The following is a 16,905-nucleotide window of genomic DNA, read 5'->3' as shown; positions in this document are numbered from 1 at the left end:
TCGTTTTACTAATTCCTTCCCCATGTACTCTGCTGCTGAAAATAAACCTTACTCTCTTTGTCAGTTCGGCTGGTTTGCAATGTAAATAACTGCACAGGCAAGATAGTTTGACAGCCTTCGGAAGTTTTATTGATTAAAAGCACATTCTTGTGACTAAACGACTACGATTTTGTGCAATGAAAGTAGATCAATCACAATCACAATCTATAATAAAAGCTGAATTAAAAGTTGCCACAGCTGTTACGTTTGAATCTCCGGAAACATGGGCACTTAGATCAGAGCAAATATGGGATAGCTTGCGATTCCACAGTGGTTGTTCCTTCCCCGGGACATCAGGATGTAGCCGGACTGGCCCCATCTCTGTCCCCAGCTGCAATAAGAACATAATCAGTAAGATGGAGCAAATGGAAAGAAAGGAGAGCAACTTCGCCACCGTGGACCCTCGGGGTGGTGGTCAGGGGAGGGGGAGAGGCTGAGACCCTGTGTATTACCCCAGATAGAACCCTGTTTCATGGCTGGGCGATCTGCAGAGCTGAGCACTTCCTCTGAACATCGTGCAGATTCAGTTGGGCAGAGGTGTGGAGATGGGGGAGTCAACAGAATGTATATACTATGTGATGTCTGTCTGAAGTACAACTCATGTACATCAGTACAGTGTACTGATGTACAGGACTGATATACATCAGTCTGAAGAAAGGTCTCGACCCAAAAAAGTCACCCATTCATTCTCTCCAGAGATGCTGCCTGTCCCGCTGAGTTACTCCAGCAATGTTGTGTCTAACTTCGAATGCATATACTATATAATTGCTGTTGATTTGGACAGGATTTTTCTTTTGTTTTCTTGAGTAACGACCTTATAACAATATTTTGAACACAAATAGTAAAAAATTGCCCAGGAAATTACTTTTAAAAGTAAAAAAAACAGAAATATGGATGATTATATGCATCTGATAATGTCTCTTCTGTTCTTGCCTTAACTTTTAATATGTGTGGTGATAGGAGTGAAAGGATCTTTAAGTTTGAGAGTAAATGTTCTGGAGGTTTGCCCAAGTTAATAAGATAATTCCATCCTTGAGTTTTGACTGCCTCATTATCTGAACAGCACTCGGTCACAATGTGACATAACTTCAGACTGCCTGAGAGGATTGCCGGAGATGAGGGAATCAGTTTGGAATGATTCTTTGTCAAAATCATTTTGAAATCGAGTAATGAGTAATGGGTGGTAAGTGAAGATTGGGAGAAACACTTACACGGAGGAGCGATACTTGGGAGGAGCAAGTGACTTTGGTACACGCTCTCTTCATAATTGGCACTTGGTTATCTCCTCTCTGCACGTGCTGTGTGTGTAGTAATAGCTAGAGATGATTGCTGTTATAATCTGTGAACAACTTCATAATTCCTCCTCCTGATTGCTGGGATGGGCACGGAAGAACTGGTTGCCATTTTATTTTCAAGTATCTCTTCTGCTTTATGTGCTTGCTTTCATTCAGTGCTAATGGCCTCCCACAGTGCCGTATGTAGCTACCATGCATTTTAGTAATGATTAGACCAAGTGTGACCCATTGGGTCCCCGTCACACGGGAAGCCTGGTCCCGCACCGCAGCCCACTAGTGGCCTCCCACAGTGCTGTATGTAGCTACCATGCATTTTAGTAATGACAGTTGAAGAGATAATTATTGACTTGGACAATAGAGAGAATCTCCAAATAGACTGGAGCTTTGGCATTCTAATTGCGCTTTCTTTGATCGTTTCCAGACAGTTTTTGCCTGAGAATGTTCTCGTACAGCCCCTGGGAATATCCCTCTGCTTTGCCAAAGAAATCTCCAGAGAGCTATTCGATTTTACCGGGCATTTAACCTACCTGTTTTTAACAATGTAGTAATCGGTTCCATTTGTAGAACCATAGCCCACGACCAGGACAGCATGGTTAAAGGAGTTTGATCTGCAATTGCTATCGAAATGTACACCTGCAAATGAAACATATTGTTAGAAGGAAGCAAACGTGAACTCCGCCCACAAAGCCTTGTAATGTTGTAAATTCAGATGAAGAGGTATTCTAGCTTGGTCTTTCAAGTATTTAGAGAAAACAACTGGCACCAGTTAGCAAGTCAGGCAGTAGAAGGAGAAAAAGTGTTCATGCTTCAGATTGAAGGTCATTAGAATTGGGATGGTGGAGCGGGGACCAGGGATGTAAAGGTGATGGAGGTATTGGGCAGATGTGGGATGGAGGTTGTTGGTAAGTTACATGATGGAGATAGTAGGCGTATGACAGTTAAAAGCTTTACCAGTTTAGCAATTATAATAAGGGTTATGTGATCAAAGTGGGAAGTTAGATACAGATCATGAATAGTGGGACAGCAGCAATGGACAGAATAGCCGTCTCATATTCCCAGCTTCCTATTCTTTTGCTTCTGAAAATTTGATCATGCCACTTTTGTCCCAAAGGTTGATTGCAGAATCTCGACCTGAAGTGTCAACTATCCCTTTGCCTCTATTGATGCTGAGTTCCTTGGGCAGTTTGTTGCTTGCTTAGGATGAATGGAGGAAGGTTTTCATCGTAAAACATGTGCTACACACTTGGTACCATTGTCCCGGTGGGGCAATGAGCAGCAGTTCCTCTGGGCTTGGTGCTGCGATCAAATTACAAGTGAATTGGGTTCAGAAGCGGAACACAAATTAATCTGATTTCCAAAAATACCAAACTGGAAGAAGGGTCTCGACCCGAAACGTCACCCATTCCTTCTCTCCAGAGATGCTGCCTGTCCCGCTAAGTTACTCCAGCATTTTGTGTCTAACTTTGATTTAAACCAGCATCTGCAGTTCTTTCCTACACAAACTGGAAGAATCAGAGAGGGAGACAGAGTGCCGCATTACATAGGTAGAATCCAAGTCAGAGATCAAAGTGCGTGAGATCCTGGTCAAAGTCTCCCCTTCTGCTCCTCAGAATACAAGGGGGAATTCTTAAAGATGAGAATGGAACTGAACATCAGGAAAGTAAATCCGTTCTCATCTGGCATCTATCTTACTTTACATTCCCAACCATTCCTTGCTCTTTCTTGCCTGCCTTGCTTACATTCAACAATACAATACAATGCCATTTATTTGTCATTTGAATTTGGTTTCTGCAGCCATACAAGAAAAGAACCAAGACACACACCAACACAATTTACACACACATCCATCACAGTGAATCTCCTCCTCACTGTGATGAAAGGCAAAGTCTTGTCTCTCCCCTGCTCTCCATTCTTCTCCCGATGTCAAAGTCAAAGCCCCCGGCGGGTGCTAGCAAGTCCCACGGCCATTTAAAGCCACGCCGGGCGATGTAAGGCCGTGCCCCGGATCTTGATGTTGGAGGCCCCGGCGGGCGCTAGCAAGTCTGCGGCCATTTAAAGCCGCGCCGGGCGATATAAGGCCCTGCTCCAGGTCACTCTCAACCCCGCAATTCGAGCGGGAGAAGTCGCCGTTGCCAAGCGGTCTCCCACTGGGGACCCGCGAGCTCCCGGTGTTACCATCCACCGGAGTCGGGTCACAGCCGCGCGCCACCGCAGCTCTTCATGCTCCGAACTCTCCACGCTCCGAAGCTGGCCATCTCCACGATGGTAGGTCCGCAGCTCCGCAGGCTCCATGACTTGAGCCCCCAGGTCGTTCCGGTTGGAGGCCACTCCATGGCGCCAGGCCCCAACGACAACGGAGACCCGACAGAGAAAAGGTCGGGTCTCCGTGCAAGGAAGAGATTTAAATGTTCCCCCCACCCACCCCCCACACAGACACTTTTAAAAGCCCACTACAAACTATACCCTCAACGACCAAAAAAAACAAAAAAAAACAGACAGACTGCAGAGGCCGTTGTGACGTCAGTCGCTTGCCCCCACACAGCTGTTTAGTTTAGTTACCAAAAAAGCTGGAGAAAACTCAGCGGGTGCAGCCACTCTATGGAGCATGGGCAACCGGGCCGAAACCCCTTCAGACTGATCGGGGGCGGGGTTGGGCGGGGACAAGAAAGGACAAAGGAGGAGTAGCCAGAAGGCTGGGGGATGGGAGGAGACAGCAGGGGGGCTGAGGAAGGGGAGGAGACAGCAAGGACTAACAAAATTGGGAGAATTCGAAGTTCATGCCCCCGGGGTGCAGACTCCCCAAACGGAATATGAGGTGCTGTTCCTCCAATTTCCGGTGCTGCTCGCTGTGGCCATGGAGGAGACCCAGGACAGAGAGGTCGGAGGCGGAGTGGGAGGGGGAGTTGAAGTGCTGAGCCACCGGGAGGTCAGCTTGGTTATTGCGGACCGAGCGGAGGTGTTCGGCGAAACGATCGCCCAACCTCCGCTTGGTCTCACCGATATAGATCTGCTGACATCTAGAGCAGCGGACCCAATAGATGAGGTTGGAAGAGATGCAGGTAAACCCCCACCTGGAACCCCTTGAACACAGGTAAGGGACATCTCTTTTGCAAGGGAAAGCCCACTACAGAAACAAGGGAGTTATGGAGGGAGCGGTCTTTGCGGAAGGCAGATATGGGGGGAGATGGGAAGATGTGGCGAGTAGTGGGGTCACGTTGGAGGTGGCGAAACTGACGGAGGATTACTTTTTGTATGTGACGGCTGGTGGGGTGAAAGGTGAGGACTAGGGGGACTCGGCCCTTGTTGTGAGTGCGGGGATGGGGAGAGAGAGCAGTGTTGCGGGGTATGGAAGAGACCCTGGTGCGAGCCTCATTTATGGTGGAGGAGGGGAAAACCCCCATTCCCTGAATGTTTAGTTTAGTTTAGTTTGGAGATACAGAGCGGAAACATGCCCTTCGGCCCATCGAGTCCTCACTAACCAATGATACCTGCACAGTAACACTACACGCACTAGGGACAATTTTATATTTATGTCAATGAACCTACAAACCTGTACGCCTTGGCAGTGTGGGAGAAAACTGAAGATCTCAGAGAAAACCCACGCGGTCACGGGGAGAACGTACAAACTTTGTACAGAGAGCTCTCGTAGTCAAGGATCGAACCCGGGTCTCCGGTGCTGCAAGTGCTGTAAGGCAGCAACTCTACAGCTGCGCCACCGTGCCGCCACTGTCTGGGGGTTTGTGGTCACATTCCTGGGATTCACCCAAGGAATCCCCAGTTAGTAACCACTCCCTTTCCCATCCCCAAACTGATCTATCTGCCCTGGGCCTCCTCCTTTGCCTGAGCAAGGTCGGAGCGAGGCCACATGCAAACTAGAAGAATAGCACCACACTACCTCATGGTCTGAACATTATTTATTCCAATTTTAGGTAACTAACCTAAAAGAAAATCCTTCCCTTCCTCCACTCCCTCCTCTCTTCCCTGTGCTCCACCTGGATTCACGCCCATTTTCTCCCTTCCCCTGTCCCTGCCCCCTCCCCCTCCACATCCCCTTCCACATATTCCTTCCTCTTGCTTCACAATTCTCACCTATTCTTATCTCACTTTTTTCTCTCTTCATTTCAGGCCTGTCCCACCATCTACCAATCAACCCCCCCCATCACCTATATCCACCTATCACTTGCCAGGGTTTTTTCTGCCTCAAACCACTCTCCCCCCCCCCCCCCCCCCCCCCCCCCCCTCCTTTCTTCCAGCTTTCTTTCACCCCCCCTCCCCACTACAAACTAATTGAAACATCACCTATCCATGTTCTGCAGAGATGCTGCCTGACCCGCTGAGTTACTCCAGCGCTTTGTGTCTTCCCTCGTGTAATGTCTCCTACTCTTCTGTGGTCTTTGCTGTTGCTGATTGCAGAGTGCTGGGCTGACCACCATCACCTGGTTAACAGCTCGCTGCTGTGAGGGGTCACTCGTTCTGCCTTGCGGCTCGAAGGAACCGCTGCCTCCACCGCCTGCATCAGCCAAGGCCTCCCTGACGGGATCATAGAATGGTCATTTGGTCAAGTATTCTCCCCACCGCTGCCACAGCCCAACATGCTACATTCCTGCAAACTGGTAAAACCCGACTGGGGCTTTGCAATGTGAAGGCTTGAGTTGGGTGTTGTTCAGAGTGTTCCTCCTCACCTGCGTTGTAGAACTGCCAGGATTTCAAGTCTGCATCAATCACCACCGCTATGGGCCCAACCTCGGCCACTGCTCTGGTCAGCTCCTCTTCGTCACCATAGGGAAGTAACTTGTATTCTTTGATGGAAGTCACACTCTTCGATTCTGAGTATTTGCAAGATGCATTGTCCTGTGTGAAAGAGAGACAGGTGGGAATTTACCGACATCGAATGACCGGCCCTTGTGTTGGGTGCATGCGGCTCAGAGATACACTTGTACTCAGTTATGGGGTCGTGAGTGCCAGGCAGGCAAATTCCACATGCTAGAGTGTTGGAGGTACTATCTGTGGTTATGAAACTCAACCTAAGACTGAACTTCCCTGTCAGGTTATGCTAAGCAGCTCTTGGGAATCTCACTGCACTATGTGATCTCTTATTTACACCTACTGGGCTAACTTTTGAAGAGCTGGCCTGCTGCGATGTGGAAAACACAGCAGCCAGTTGTAGCCAGCAAGCTCCCACAGACACCAATGCCAATCTGCTCCTGTACTGTTGGGTGAAGGGATGACAATCGGAGGAGAAATTGCCACCAGTGGCTGTGAGGAGGGGATTGACTCTGGATCCCTGAAATACCCCCAACCTTCTCCCTGAGATGGTCACTTCCCTCTGCTTCCATGCAGGTGGCTGCTTAACACGGTTAATCCCTGAGCTGATAGAGGGAGTCCCATTAAGTATTGCATGGGATGCCACAACCCAGCACCCCCAGCAAAGGGGTAGCAACCCTAGCTCTGGCATAACTGAAAATTACGCTCACCCCACTCAAGCAGATAGTTGGTATCCTGCCCTGCCTGTCATATTTCCCCATGTGACTGTGGCTGTAAGTTATTGTCGGCAGCACATATGTCTGCACATAGATCTGATCATGTTCCTTAAATATGCAAGCAGTTAACGCTTGCGTGTTTAATCGATTATATATTTATTCCAGTTGGGTGTACAATACAATGGATAGCAGATAAACAATTGAACACTATTCATTCCCTGGACTTGTTAAACACATCATCAACATCTGAATCAGGTACACAAAAAAGCTGGAGAAACTCAGCGGGTGCAGCAGCATCTATGGAGCGAAGGAAATAGGCAACGTTTCGGGCCGAAACCCTTTTTCAGACTAAATCAGGTAGTTCTGCTACAATGTATGTTTTTGTAATCGTGAAATTGTATAAAATGAGATTGATAAATCAGCGGGTGAGGCAGCATCTATGGAGCGAAGGAATAGGTAATTTTTAGGGTTGGGACCCTTCTTCAGACTGATGATAAATTAGAAATATATTTTGTATTCACAGGCTGAATTGGTTGTAATACAATTTCTATTGGGAACTACAGAACCACCTAAAAGTTATTTCAAAAATTGACATCAAACAAAAACTGTCTTGTTTTTATCTTGGGGGAAAAAAAAACTCCATGTATCCTCTCTGTGGAATTCTCTGCCTCAGAGGGCAGTGGAGGCAGGTTCTCTGGATGCTTTCAAGAGAGAGCTAGATAGGGCTCTTAAAAATAGCGGAGTCAGGGGATATGGGGACAAGGCAGGAACGGGGAACTGATTGGAGATGATCAGCCATGATCACATTGAATGGCGGTGCTGGCTCGAAGGGCCGAATGGCCTACACTTGCATCTATTGTCTATTGTCTAATTTTAGACACTGCCTCTGGTGGGTAGATGAGTGGAAAGTTGGTCTCCTCCTGCACCTATTGTCTATTGTCTATTGTCTCTGCAGTAATAAGACACAATTGCCTCTAGAGAACAAAGTAAAGGTTTAGAAGAGTATGTCAAATGCTGGAATGTGGGACCAGTGTGCATGGGGCATCTTGGTCGGCATAGGCAAGTTGGGCCGAAGGGCTTATTTCCATGACTCTATAACACAGGCAGCCGTAGAAATTAACCAGCAATTGCTTTCAACGTCACCTGTTCAACAATACTCTATTAAACAATGTAACAAACAGCATTGAATATTTTAGCTTGCAGCAACAAGAATAAACTTATAGCTATTAAAAAGACTGAAAATCCTATGGAAGAAATGACCTTGTTATTGTGAATCTGAAGCTCTCTGCATCTAACCTCTTATCCTCTAATTTTTTTTAATCGCAGTTTCCTTTAACACGAGGTTTCTTGAGAATGCAACTGGAGCGTTATAGCAGAACTACCTGTATTTAAAACGAGTTGTTGTTATAGACTCATGCAGCACAATAGTAGGCCCTTTATGCAGTGAATGCCAATGTATGAATTGGGAATGCAGACATACTTTGGCCGTGTAGGGGTAGGTTGATGAAGCTTCGATTCCACCGTTCTTCTTGATGTATTTAAAGGCATTCAAAGGCCAGCCACCACTGCAACCGAAGGCTCCGCCATGCTTTGCGCAGTCGACCAGGTTCTGCTCACTCAAGTGGATCAGCTTGCCTGTCTTCTTAAAGAGCTGCCCCTCGAGCACACCAGTCGTGCTGAAGGCCCAGCAGCTGCCACATTGACCCTGGTGGGGAAGAAGTGAACACTGTAGCTCTAGAGTCCTGCTGAAACACAGTGGGGAGTCACAAGCTTCAAGAGAACTGATAGCTGGAAGCCCTGTCGGACATTTTACACACTGCATCCATCCCAAGCCAAAATAAGGAAGAAGGGGGGCAGGCAGCATCTCTGGGTCGAAGGAATGGGTGACTCAGTTAGCCTGTAGAAGGGTCTCAACTCGAAACGTCACCCATTCCTTCTATCCGGATATGCTGCCTGCCCCGCTGAGTTACTCCAGCATTTTGTGTCTATCTTCGGTGTAAACCAGCACCTTCAGTTCCTTCCTATACATGAGGAAGAAGCGGTTAGGTTGATAAGAGAAGAATAGATACAATGTGAACCTCTAGAGGACTCGGGGTAGATGCCAGAGGACTGGACAGTGGGGAAGGTTGCTCTCTTGTACTAAACAATTAGAATAAAAATTAGCCTGCAACTACAGGTCAGTGATTTTAATCTTGTCCTGGATGAGTGTTGGGAAAACCTCACCCAAGCGGGTTAACCTGCAAGGATTTCTTCAGGGAAAATTCCTGTGAGCAAATTGGATGATTTTTTTGATGTAGTGACAGAGATAACTGATGAAGGTAATGCAATGGATGTAGTGTACATGGACTTCCATAATCTTTCCATAAGTTGGCATCAGTGGAAGTTGGAACATGCTATAAAAAGGATAGTGACAGAATAAAGAACTGTGCAGTAAAGGAATAATGGTCCGTGCCGAACATTATGCCAAGTTATACTAATCTCCTCTGCTTGCAGGTGTACAGGTATACTATTTACTGTATATTCATGTGCCTATCTTAAAACCTATTAAACACCACTATCATATCTGCATCCACAACACTCTGGCAGTGCATTTCAGGCACAGCTCCTCTAAACTTTTCACCTTCTGACTTAAAGCTGTGCCCTTTAGTCTTTGACATTTCCACGCTGGTAAAAAGGTTCCGACTGTCTACTCTATCTGTTCATTGTAGCATGGGTATGAAGTTGCCTCATCAACAGATAACAGAGGGTCATGATGAATGGTTGACGTTTGAACTGGAGGAAAGTGAATAAGGGTGTTCCTCTCCATGGATCAGTGTTTGATCTTTTGTTTTAATCTATGTTAATGAACAAGCTTTGAAGGTGCAAACTACACTTTTTTAAAGTGGTGGATGATACAAAAGAGGTGAAGAAGACAGAGTAGATTTTATCAGACTGGTGAAATGGGCATTTGAAGTTTAATGCGGAAGTGAGATGGCAGTGTGGTCTGACTAATGAAGGCATTCCCACAATTATGCTGAGTCAGGAATTCCAAGAATTGCACCCAACACTGCAAATGGCACATCGTGACTATTACTTGCTGACCACCTGTTGTCAATATTCTCGAGTGAAATATATAAGTGTAGAGGGAAGCTGCACTCACAAGGTTTTACATTGTTTCGGTACAACATGACAATATTAAACCAATACCGATTTCTCATAAACAGCAATCAGATTACTGAACCACTGCTGTCAAGTCAAGTCAAGTCAAATTTTATTTCTATAGCACATTTAAAAACAACTCTCATTGACCAAAGTGCTTTACATCCGTGCAGGTACTAACATGCTACATACAGTGGTACATAGATCTAACAATACATACATAAATACATACATACATACATACAGCGCTCCCTCAGAGGACCTCAACAAACGCTTGTGAGTAGAAATACGTTTTAAGTCTAGACTTAAAGGAGTCGATGGAGGGGGCAGTTCTGATGTACTCTGGTGGCTTTGATTATGGGTGTAATGTTGCCCAGTGAATTGGAAGAGTTCCCTCCTACTCAAGAGGACAGGGACAGAGCATTGTTTAAGAAGGAACTGCAGATGCTGGAGAATCGAAGGTTACACAAAAAAGCTGGAGAAACTCAGCGGGTGCAGCAGCATCTATGGAGCGAAGGAAATAGGCAACGTTTCGGGCCGAAACCCTTGGGTTTCGGCCCGAAACATTGCCTATTTCCTTCGCTCCATAAATGCTGCTGCACCCGCTGAGTTTCTCCAGCTTTTTTGTGTAACCAGGGACTGAGCATTGTTGGCTGACAAGCCCTCACTGAATGTGAAACAATGGCAGGTGTAAAGTTGGTACCTGGTACTTTGGTTGGGTAACGTAGCCAGCCTTGCGCCAGTCCACACTCAATGGGAGGCGACCGGCATTCCGTGACTTTGTCCTCACTTGTGCCTCTCCGGTTTGGTTATTCACTGGCATCGCTTGACTGGGATAAGTGTGCGATGATTCTGCAAACTCCTTTTCCGTCTGAAGAGAGAGAAACAAGGACACACTTGGTTAATGCTTTTCTATTTTGCTGCAGTACAACACAGTTCCATTGACCTGGGCTCAATCACGACCCAGTGCTGTACGTGCAGAGTTTGCACGTTCTTCCTGTGACCGTGTGAGTTTCGTCCGGGTGTTCCTCACACAACCCAAAGACGAGCAGGTTGGCAGGTAAATCGGCCACTGAGAGGGAGAATCTGGTTGGAGTTGATGGGTTTGTGGGAAAAATAAAATGGGATTAGTGTAAATAGGTGGTTAGCATGAACTCAATGGGCCAAAGGGTATGTTTCCGTGCTATATGATTATGTGATTCAGTTACAACAAACGTATCATTTGTCAGGACCTGAACAGTGCCCTGCATTCATCGCCCACCATTAATTGCTCTGAAACCATTAAGAAGCAACAATATATAATCTGATAGATTAATATATAGCCCAGACCAGGATTGTGGCATCAAGTTTCTTCTTTAAAAAACCGTTCCTGGTGATTTTGTACGTTTCTAGGCTAATTGTTCAATTACCAATTTTCATGAAATCCCATTTAATTAATTAATCATAGAAGAGTTAAACTTACATCCCTCAACCATTAGCCCAGTACCATAACCGAGAGGCTGATATATTTCACTCACCAAATCACCGAAACTATTCATGACCATTGTGAAAGTTGAATTTTCTTGCTTGTCATTGTGGTCCTGGATTTTCTTCTTGTTGTTGAGCCATATTTTTTGCCTGAGAGACTCTACTTTCTGAACACAGAACAGTGATAAATTACTGGAGGAAGTTTGCATAATGAATGGCAGGTGCATGCAAAGTAAATATTTTCATGATGTTGATTGTGTCCTTAAAATGCTCCCAAGTGTCAATGAAGTTCTTTTGAATGTTGCATTGCTGTACAGTTGGGAAGTTGGGAAGTTGTGGCCAACTTTCCCAAAGAGATGTCCAACCGACAGCATCAAACCCAATGACAAGATTGACACAAGTAGCTGGCGTAGCTCAGAGGGACAGGCAGCATCTCTGGAGTGAAGGAATGGGTGGCCTTTCAGGTTGAGACCCTTCTTCAGAGTGTTACAAGAGTATTGGTTGAAGGATAAATGTTAGCAAAGGAGAGCCCCCTCTTTATATGCTCCTGAGATGACAAACTTGGATTGAAACTTAATGAACAGCTACGACAATACAGACCTACTGGGGTGAAACTCTCTGGAGTGTGTGCTCTAGTTATTGATTGGGACGTGAAGCTTCACCTCAGAGGCACTGAGGAATGGTTGAGACAGGACAAATCCTGAGACATTCCACACACATATTAAACTCTCATGGCCATATGGATGGGAAGCCTTTGGATAAACTAAAGTTATTGGCTTGAGCAAATTCAACTACTGCCGTAAGGAGCCAAAAGCATTTTCAATGTCCTTCTTCATCAAGGGATCATTCTCCAGACCTGGATGAATATGGCCTCCCTTAGCTCTGCAAGTGTAAGAGGTTTTAATTTGTAGAATGCATTGGAATATCCTGGGGCATGAAAGTTGCGATATAAATGCAAGTTCTGGCGATGTAAGCGCAACGATAGGTGGATAAGTGAAGTGCTGCATTATTGGAAATCTTCTGGTTAGATCTTTCCCACTGGAATTTATTTTCCATTATCTTACCTTACTACTGTATGTCTTCCCGTACATGGTCTTCCAGGCTTCCCATTCTTCATTCGGGCTCGGGGTGGTTGTGGAAGCAGAGACAACCATCAGGACATAGGCTATGAGCAGGTAAGGCCTCATCCTGAAGTATCTGAAGCCTGATCAAATAACGCCTCGTGATGGCTCTGAAACGAAAGGATAAAGAGGTATACGAAAGGAGTGCAACAGTTGTTTTACACTGTTGCAGTGTCTCCATCAGTTCTGCTCCTTAATTACTTGGTTCTTTCTCTTTGTACCATTCTACGGTGTTAGTTCAAGTTCAAGTGAGTTTATCGTCATGTGTCCCTGTATAGGACAATGAAATTCTTGCTTTGCTTCAGCACACAGAACATAGTAGGCATTTACTACAGAACAGATAAGTGTACCCATATACCATAATATAAATATATACACACATGAATAAATAAATTGATAAAGTGCAAATAACAGAAAATAGGTTATTAATAATCAGAGTTTTATTACTACTACACCACTTAAATATAATCACTAGATTGAAGGATAGAAACTCAAACTTTGATTTTCTTTTTTTTAACCAAATACACCGTGTACAGCCCGCAGCCTCACATCATCACTTATTAGCAGCTCTGCTATATCAGCAGAAGCGCTCTAAACATTTATTTGATAATTTTTATTTAATCCATAGATATAGCACAATAATAGCTCCAATGATTTTCGCCTCCCCAATAGTGATTCCTCGTCAATCCTTTGATCATGGCCAGTTCTCCTGGTAATTGGATGCAACTGGCACTGGTAGTGTGGCTGGGGTGAGAAAGAGAGACTGTTCCCCACACTCTGGGGAGCCATCTTTCTGCGCGGACTGACATTGTCAATGAAATGGATTATTGCATTCAGTGCTGCACCAACACAGCCTTTAGCTCTCTGAAGGAAGGAGTGCTTGATGATTGAGAACCTCGGTCCCACCACCAAATATATAGTCTACGAGGCCCTGCCCTCCTATACCTTTCTGTGACATGGACAACCAAGGCACCTCGAGACACAGAAGAAGGTCGACAATCGCTGCCTTCACAAGATCCTCCAAATCCACTGGCAGGATAAGCTACCATTGTCAGTGAGCTCTCCCAGCTAACATCACCGACATTGAGGCCACAATTACATTCAGTTGACTCCTATGAGTAGATCACATTGTTCACATGTCTGACACCCGACTACTAATGCAGGCACGGACACTCTTTCCGACCTCTGCAAGAGATACTAGGTGGACAGGGGAACAGATTCAAGGTTATCTCAAAGTCATCTTGAGAAAATGTACTTGTTTTTCTATCCCCACTCACTCCTGGAAATTCTTGGCCAAGGATGACTCAAAATATAGAAGGAGCATTCAGGATGGCATAGGGACCCATGAGTGCACACGCTGGCAGTGCACAGAAACTGGCGCTAAAGGCTGTACAACCTACCACCTCCCAAACTAACCCTAGTCTGCATGACTGAGCATCCCCTGCCCAATCTGACTATTGTACAGCATGTATTGGCTTGGGAAGCCAGTCTGTTCGAGTGTCAGAATAAAGGAATTAACAATGAGAACAATTTCACTTAAACACTGATATTAAAATGAGGAGGATTAACGCTAAAGATTGAAACGAGAATGATTAACCCAGAATGAAACAAAATTTAACACACGCCGATGACGTGCACAGTTTATACAAAATACGTCAAAAAACAATAAGTATAAAGGAAAATGATTCCAAACTCACCTCGCTTGCCCAGATACGGTGCTGCTGAGTATCTGTGCTCACCTGGCTGTCAGCCAGGGTTTTTATTCCTGTAAAGTGAACATGTGAAAATGCTTCAAATAGTTTGTTTACGTGTGCCTTAAGGCAGGCAGTAACTATGATTGGTTTTCTTCCCCAAACTGAGATGACCCGATATTCAGGAGGCCGTCAATCATCTGTAATCATATTGATAGACAAGTCTCCCAAAACATGGGTTGGAGAAGTTTGCAAAACCATTGAATGGGGCGGGTAATCTCATCAGGCCCAAGGCTACAAAGCCACCAAGGTATAACAGAGCTCATGTAGATGAAAGGAGCTGCAGATGCTGGTTTACAAAAAAAAAGGACACAAAGTGCTGGAGTAACTCAGTGGGTCAGGCAGCTTCTCTGGAGAAGATGGATATGTGACATTTTGGATTGGAATCCGTCTTCAGACTCGACCCAAAACATCACCTATCCATGTTCTCCATGTTCTCTCTGGAACTCTCTGCCGCAGGGGGTAGTCGAGGCCAGTTCATTGGCTATATTTAAGAGGGAGTTAGATGTGGCTAAGGGGATCACAGGGTATGGAGAGAAGGCAGGTACGGGATACTGAGTTGGATGATCAGCCATGATCATATTGAATGGCGGTGCAGGCTCGAAGGGCCGAATGGCCTACTCCTGCACCTATTTTCTATGTTTCTATGTTTCTAACATGTGTGTGTGTGCGTGTGCGTGCGTGCGTGTGTGTTTTTATCAGAGCTCATATTGCATCTTCACTGCAGAACTACATCATTATCACTCAGTAAAAAAAACTAGTTTCAGTTTCTACCCTTCACTGTAACCTATATACACATTAAATGACTATATGCACAGTAACCTATATACACATTAAATGATTGTAATCTGGAGATTACATTTAAATGCTGTGGCACCATTATTACCGCATGGTAAAAACAGAATCAACAAGACATGGAAAGAGCCCATTCAACTGATCATCCCTGCATTGGCTCCTTGATTGACCTCACCAAATCATTTCATTCATTTGGCCATTCTCCAGAGGCCTGGTAAATGACCCTTTCAAATTAATATCATCTTTTCTTCTAATGTTTGCTATTGAATCTGAGTCAAACATTTCCTGGGCCTGCGTTCTAGATCACTGCGGTGTGCTGGGAATTTCTTCCTGTTTCCTCTCTGTGCTCCTTGAGGTATTATCTCATGTCCAGCTTTCTGGTTACCAATCTTAATGCCAGCAGAAATAGTTTATCGCTTAGAGTTGATAATTTATTCTACAAACCCCTTCATGGATTTGAGAAATCCTAATAAATCACCCTCAACTTTCTTTATAAGGAATAATCCCATCTTTTCCAATGTTTCCGGTCTCCAGATAGCTAAACTCCCACATCTCTTGTAGCATCCCAGTAACCATTCTTCATACCTTCTCTAGGCCTTGAGATTATTCCTAGACGATCGGCTGCTGTTGATGGGCCAAAGTACCTCACAGACGCTGCTTTTAAGACGGGTCAGGTTCAGATTGCGTCCGGAGCCAGATAGGTTCTCAGGCTCGGGCTTAAGCAGCACCATGATTCTTCAGGTACTTCCCCACCCCCAGCCAGGGAGACTGTTGGAAACTCTTGGTCTGGGCCCCGGATTTTACCAAAGGGAAAGTTGGAGCCACTGTCATCATGACAGAATAGACTTCATAATCCCCTTCAGATCCATCGAATATACCGGCTGCCCACTGTTACACACATGCACAAACAACGGGCACATGTACACACTTAGTGCGCTGCATACACATAGTGCACACAGACACACACTCACATACTTACTTATGCACACACACACTCACATACTTATGCACACACACACACATACATATATATTGCTCAGGCACATGTATGCTCAAATACAATGGGATACAATCATCTTACATGACAACTCCCCTCCCACCTCATCTTCTTAAATATCCTCCTCAACCCCTCTCTCAAGAGCTCCAAAGAACTTTGTTGGTCCCTATGTCATAAAAACAGTTATTGGTTTATTATTGTCCCACAAACTTTGTTTTGCTTGCTATCCTGTCGATTCATACATGAGTACATCAGGCAGTGCAACAGAGAAAATAAAACAATAAAGTGGAACGACAATAGAGGAAATGCGGATAAAAAGATGCAAGGGCCGTAATGTGGGATATTTGAAGGCTGGGAATTCAACCTTAGATTATGAGAGATCCATTCAGGAGTCTGATAATAATGGGGTTCTAGTGGTATGTGCTTTTAACCACTTGTATCTTCTGTCTGATGGGAGAGCGGGGGAAAGTGACTGTGCTGCATGGTCCTTGATTATGTTGCCCTTTTCCGAGGCAGTGTGGTGTAGATGGAGTTGATGGGGGTGGTGGGAGGCTGATTTGTGTGATGGACTGGGCTGCATTCACAACTCTCAGAAATCTCTTGTGATCTCGGGCAGAGCAGTTGCAATACCAAGGTGTGATGCATCCTGCTTTCTGCAGTACATCTGTAAAACTTGGTGAAAGTCATTAAAGCAGGTTAAAGGATTGATGACATTGAGCCAAACTATAAACTGAGCCCAAGGGATTCATTGAAACAAACGGCTGCAGATATTGGGTACTTGGATATTTTGAATTCTTTCTTTCTCAAGGAGAGCTTGAAATA

General features: G+C 45.2%; 2 protein-coding genes across 3 annotated transcripts in view; both read right to left on the bottom strand.

The window, feature by feature from the left end:
- The window catches only part of LOC129711242 (elongation factor 2), a 523,480-nt gene extending 523,452 nt beyond the window's left edge, over positions 1-28 (bottom strand). The window contains exon 1 of one of the 2 annotated variants that reach the window (XM_055658760.1): positions 19-28. In XM_055658760.1, the coding sequence (XP_055514735.1) occupies positions 19-24 (6 nt within the window). In that variant the 5' untranslated portion in view covers positions 25-28. The remainder of the gene's footprint in view (positions 1-18) is intronic. The other variant, XM_055658759.1, reaches the window with a different exon arrangement.
- A 75-nt stretch (positions 29-103) lies between these two features.
- LOC129711248 (procathepsin L-like) lies at positions 104-14,380 on the bottom strand. Its single transcript, XM_055658770.1, has 8 exons — positions 14,238-14,380; positions 12,484-12,650; positions 11,470-11,586; positions 10,656-10,823; positions 8,295-8,519; positions 6,017-6,185; positions 1,862-1,967; positions 104-370 (listed from the first exon to the last, which is right to left on the bottom strand). Exons 2-8 carry the CDS (start codon positions 12,604-12,606, stop codon positions 271-273), a joined length of 1,008 nt encoding a protein of 335 aa, XP_055514745.1. The 5' UTR covers positions 12,607-12,650; positions 14,238-14,380; the 3' UTR covers positions 104-270.
- Between the last annotated feature and the right edge of the window lie 2,525 nt (positions 14,381-16,905).

Source organism: Leucoraja erinacea, chromosome 29, assembly GCF_028641065.1.
Source record: "Leucoraja erinacea ecotype New England chromosome 29, Leri_hhj_1, whole genome shotgun sequence".
Taxonomy (NCBI): Eukaryota; Metazoa; Chordata; class Chondrichthyes; order Rajiformes; family Rajidae; genus Leucoraja; species Leucoraja erinaceus.
This window is presented reverse-complemented; position numbering and strand designations above follow the sequence as displayed.

Bases quoted from the DNA above. Each gene is read 5' to 3' on its own strand.
- LOC129711248 (XM_055658770.1), bottom strand. From the start codon at position 12,606: ATGAGGCCTTACCTGCTCATAGCCTATGTCCTGATGGTTGTCTCTGCT. The intron at 10,824-11,469 runs GTGAGTGAAATA...CTCTCTCTTCAG, and splicing joins TGAATAGTTTCGGTGATTTG to ACGGAAAAGGAGTTTGCAGA. The intron at 1,968-6,016 runs GTGAGGAGGAAC...TTTCATTTGCAG, and splicing joins CTGGCAGTTCTACAACGCAG to GTGTACATTTCGATAGCAAT.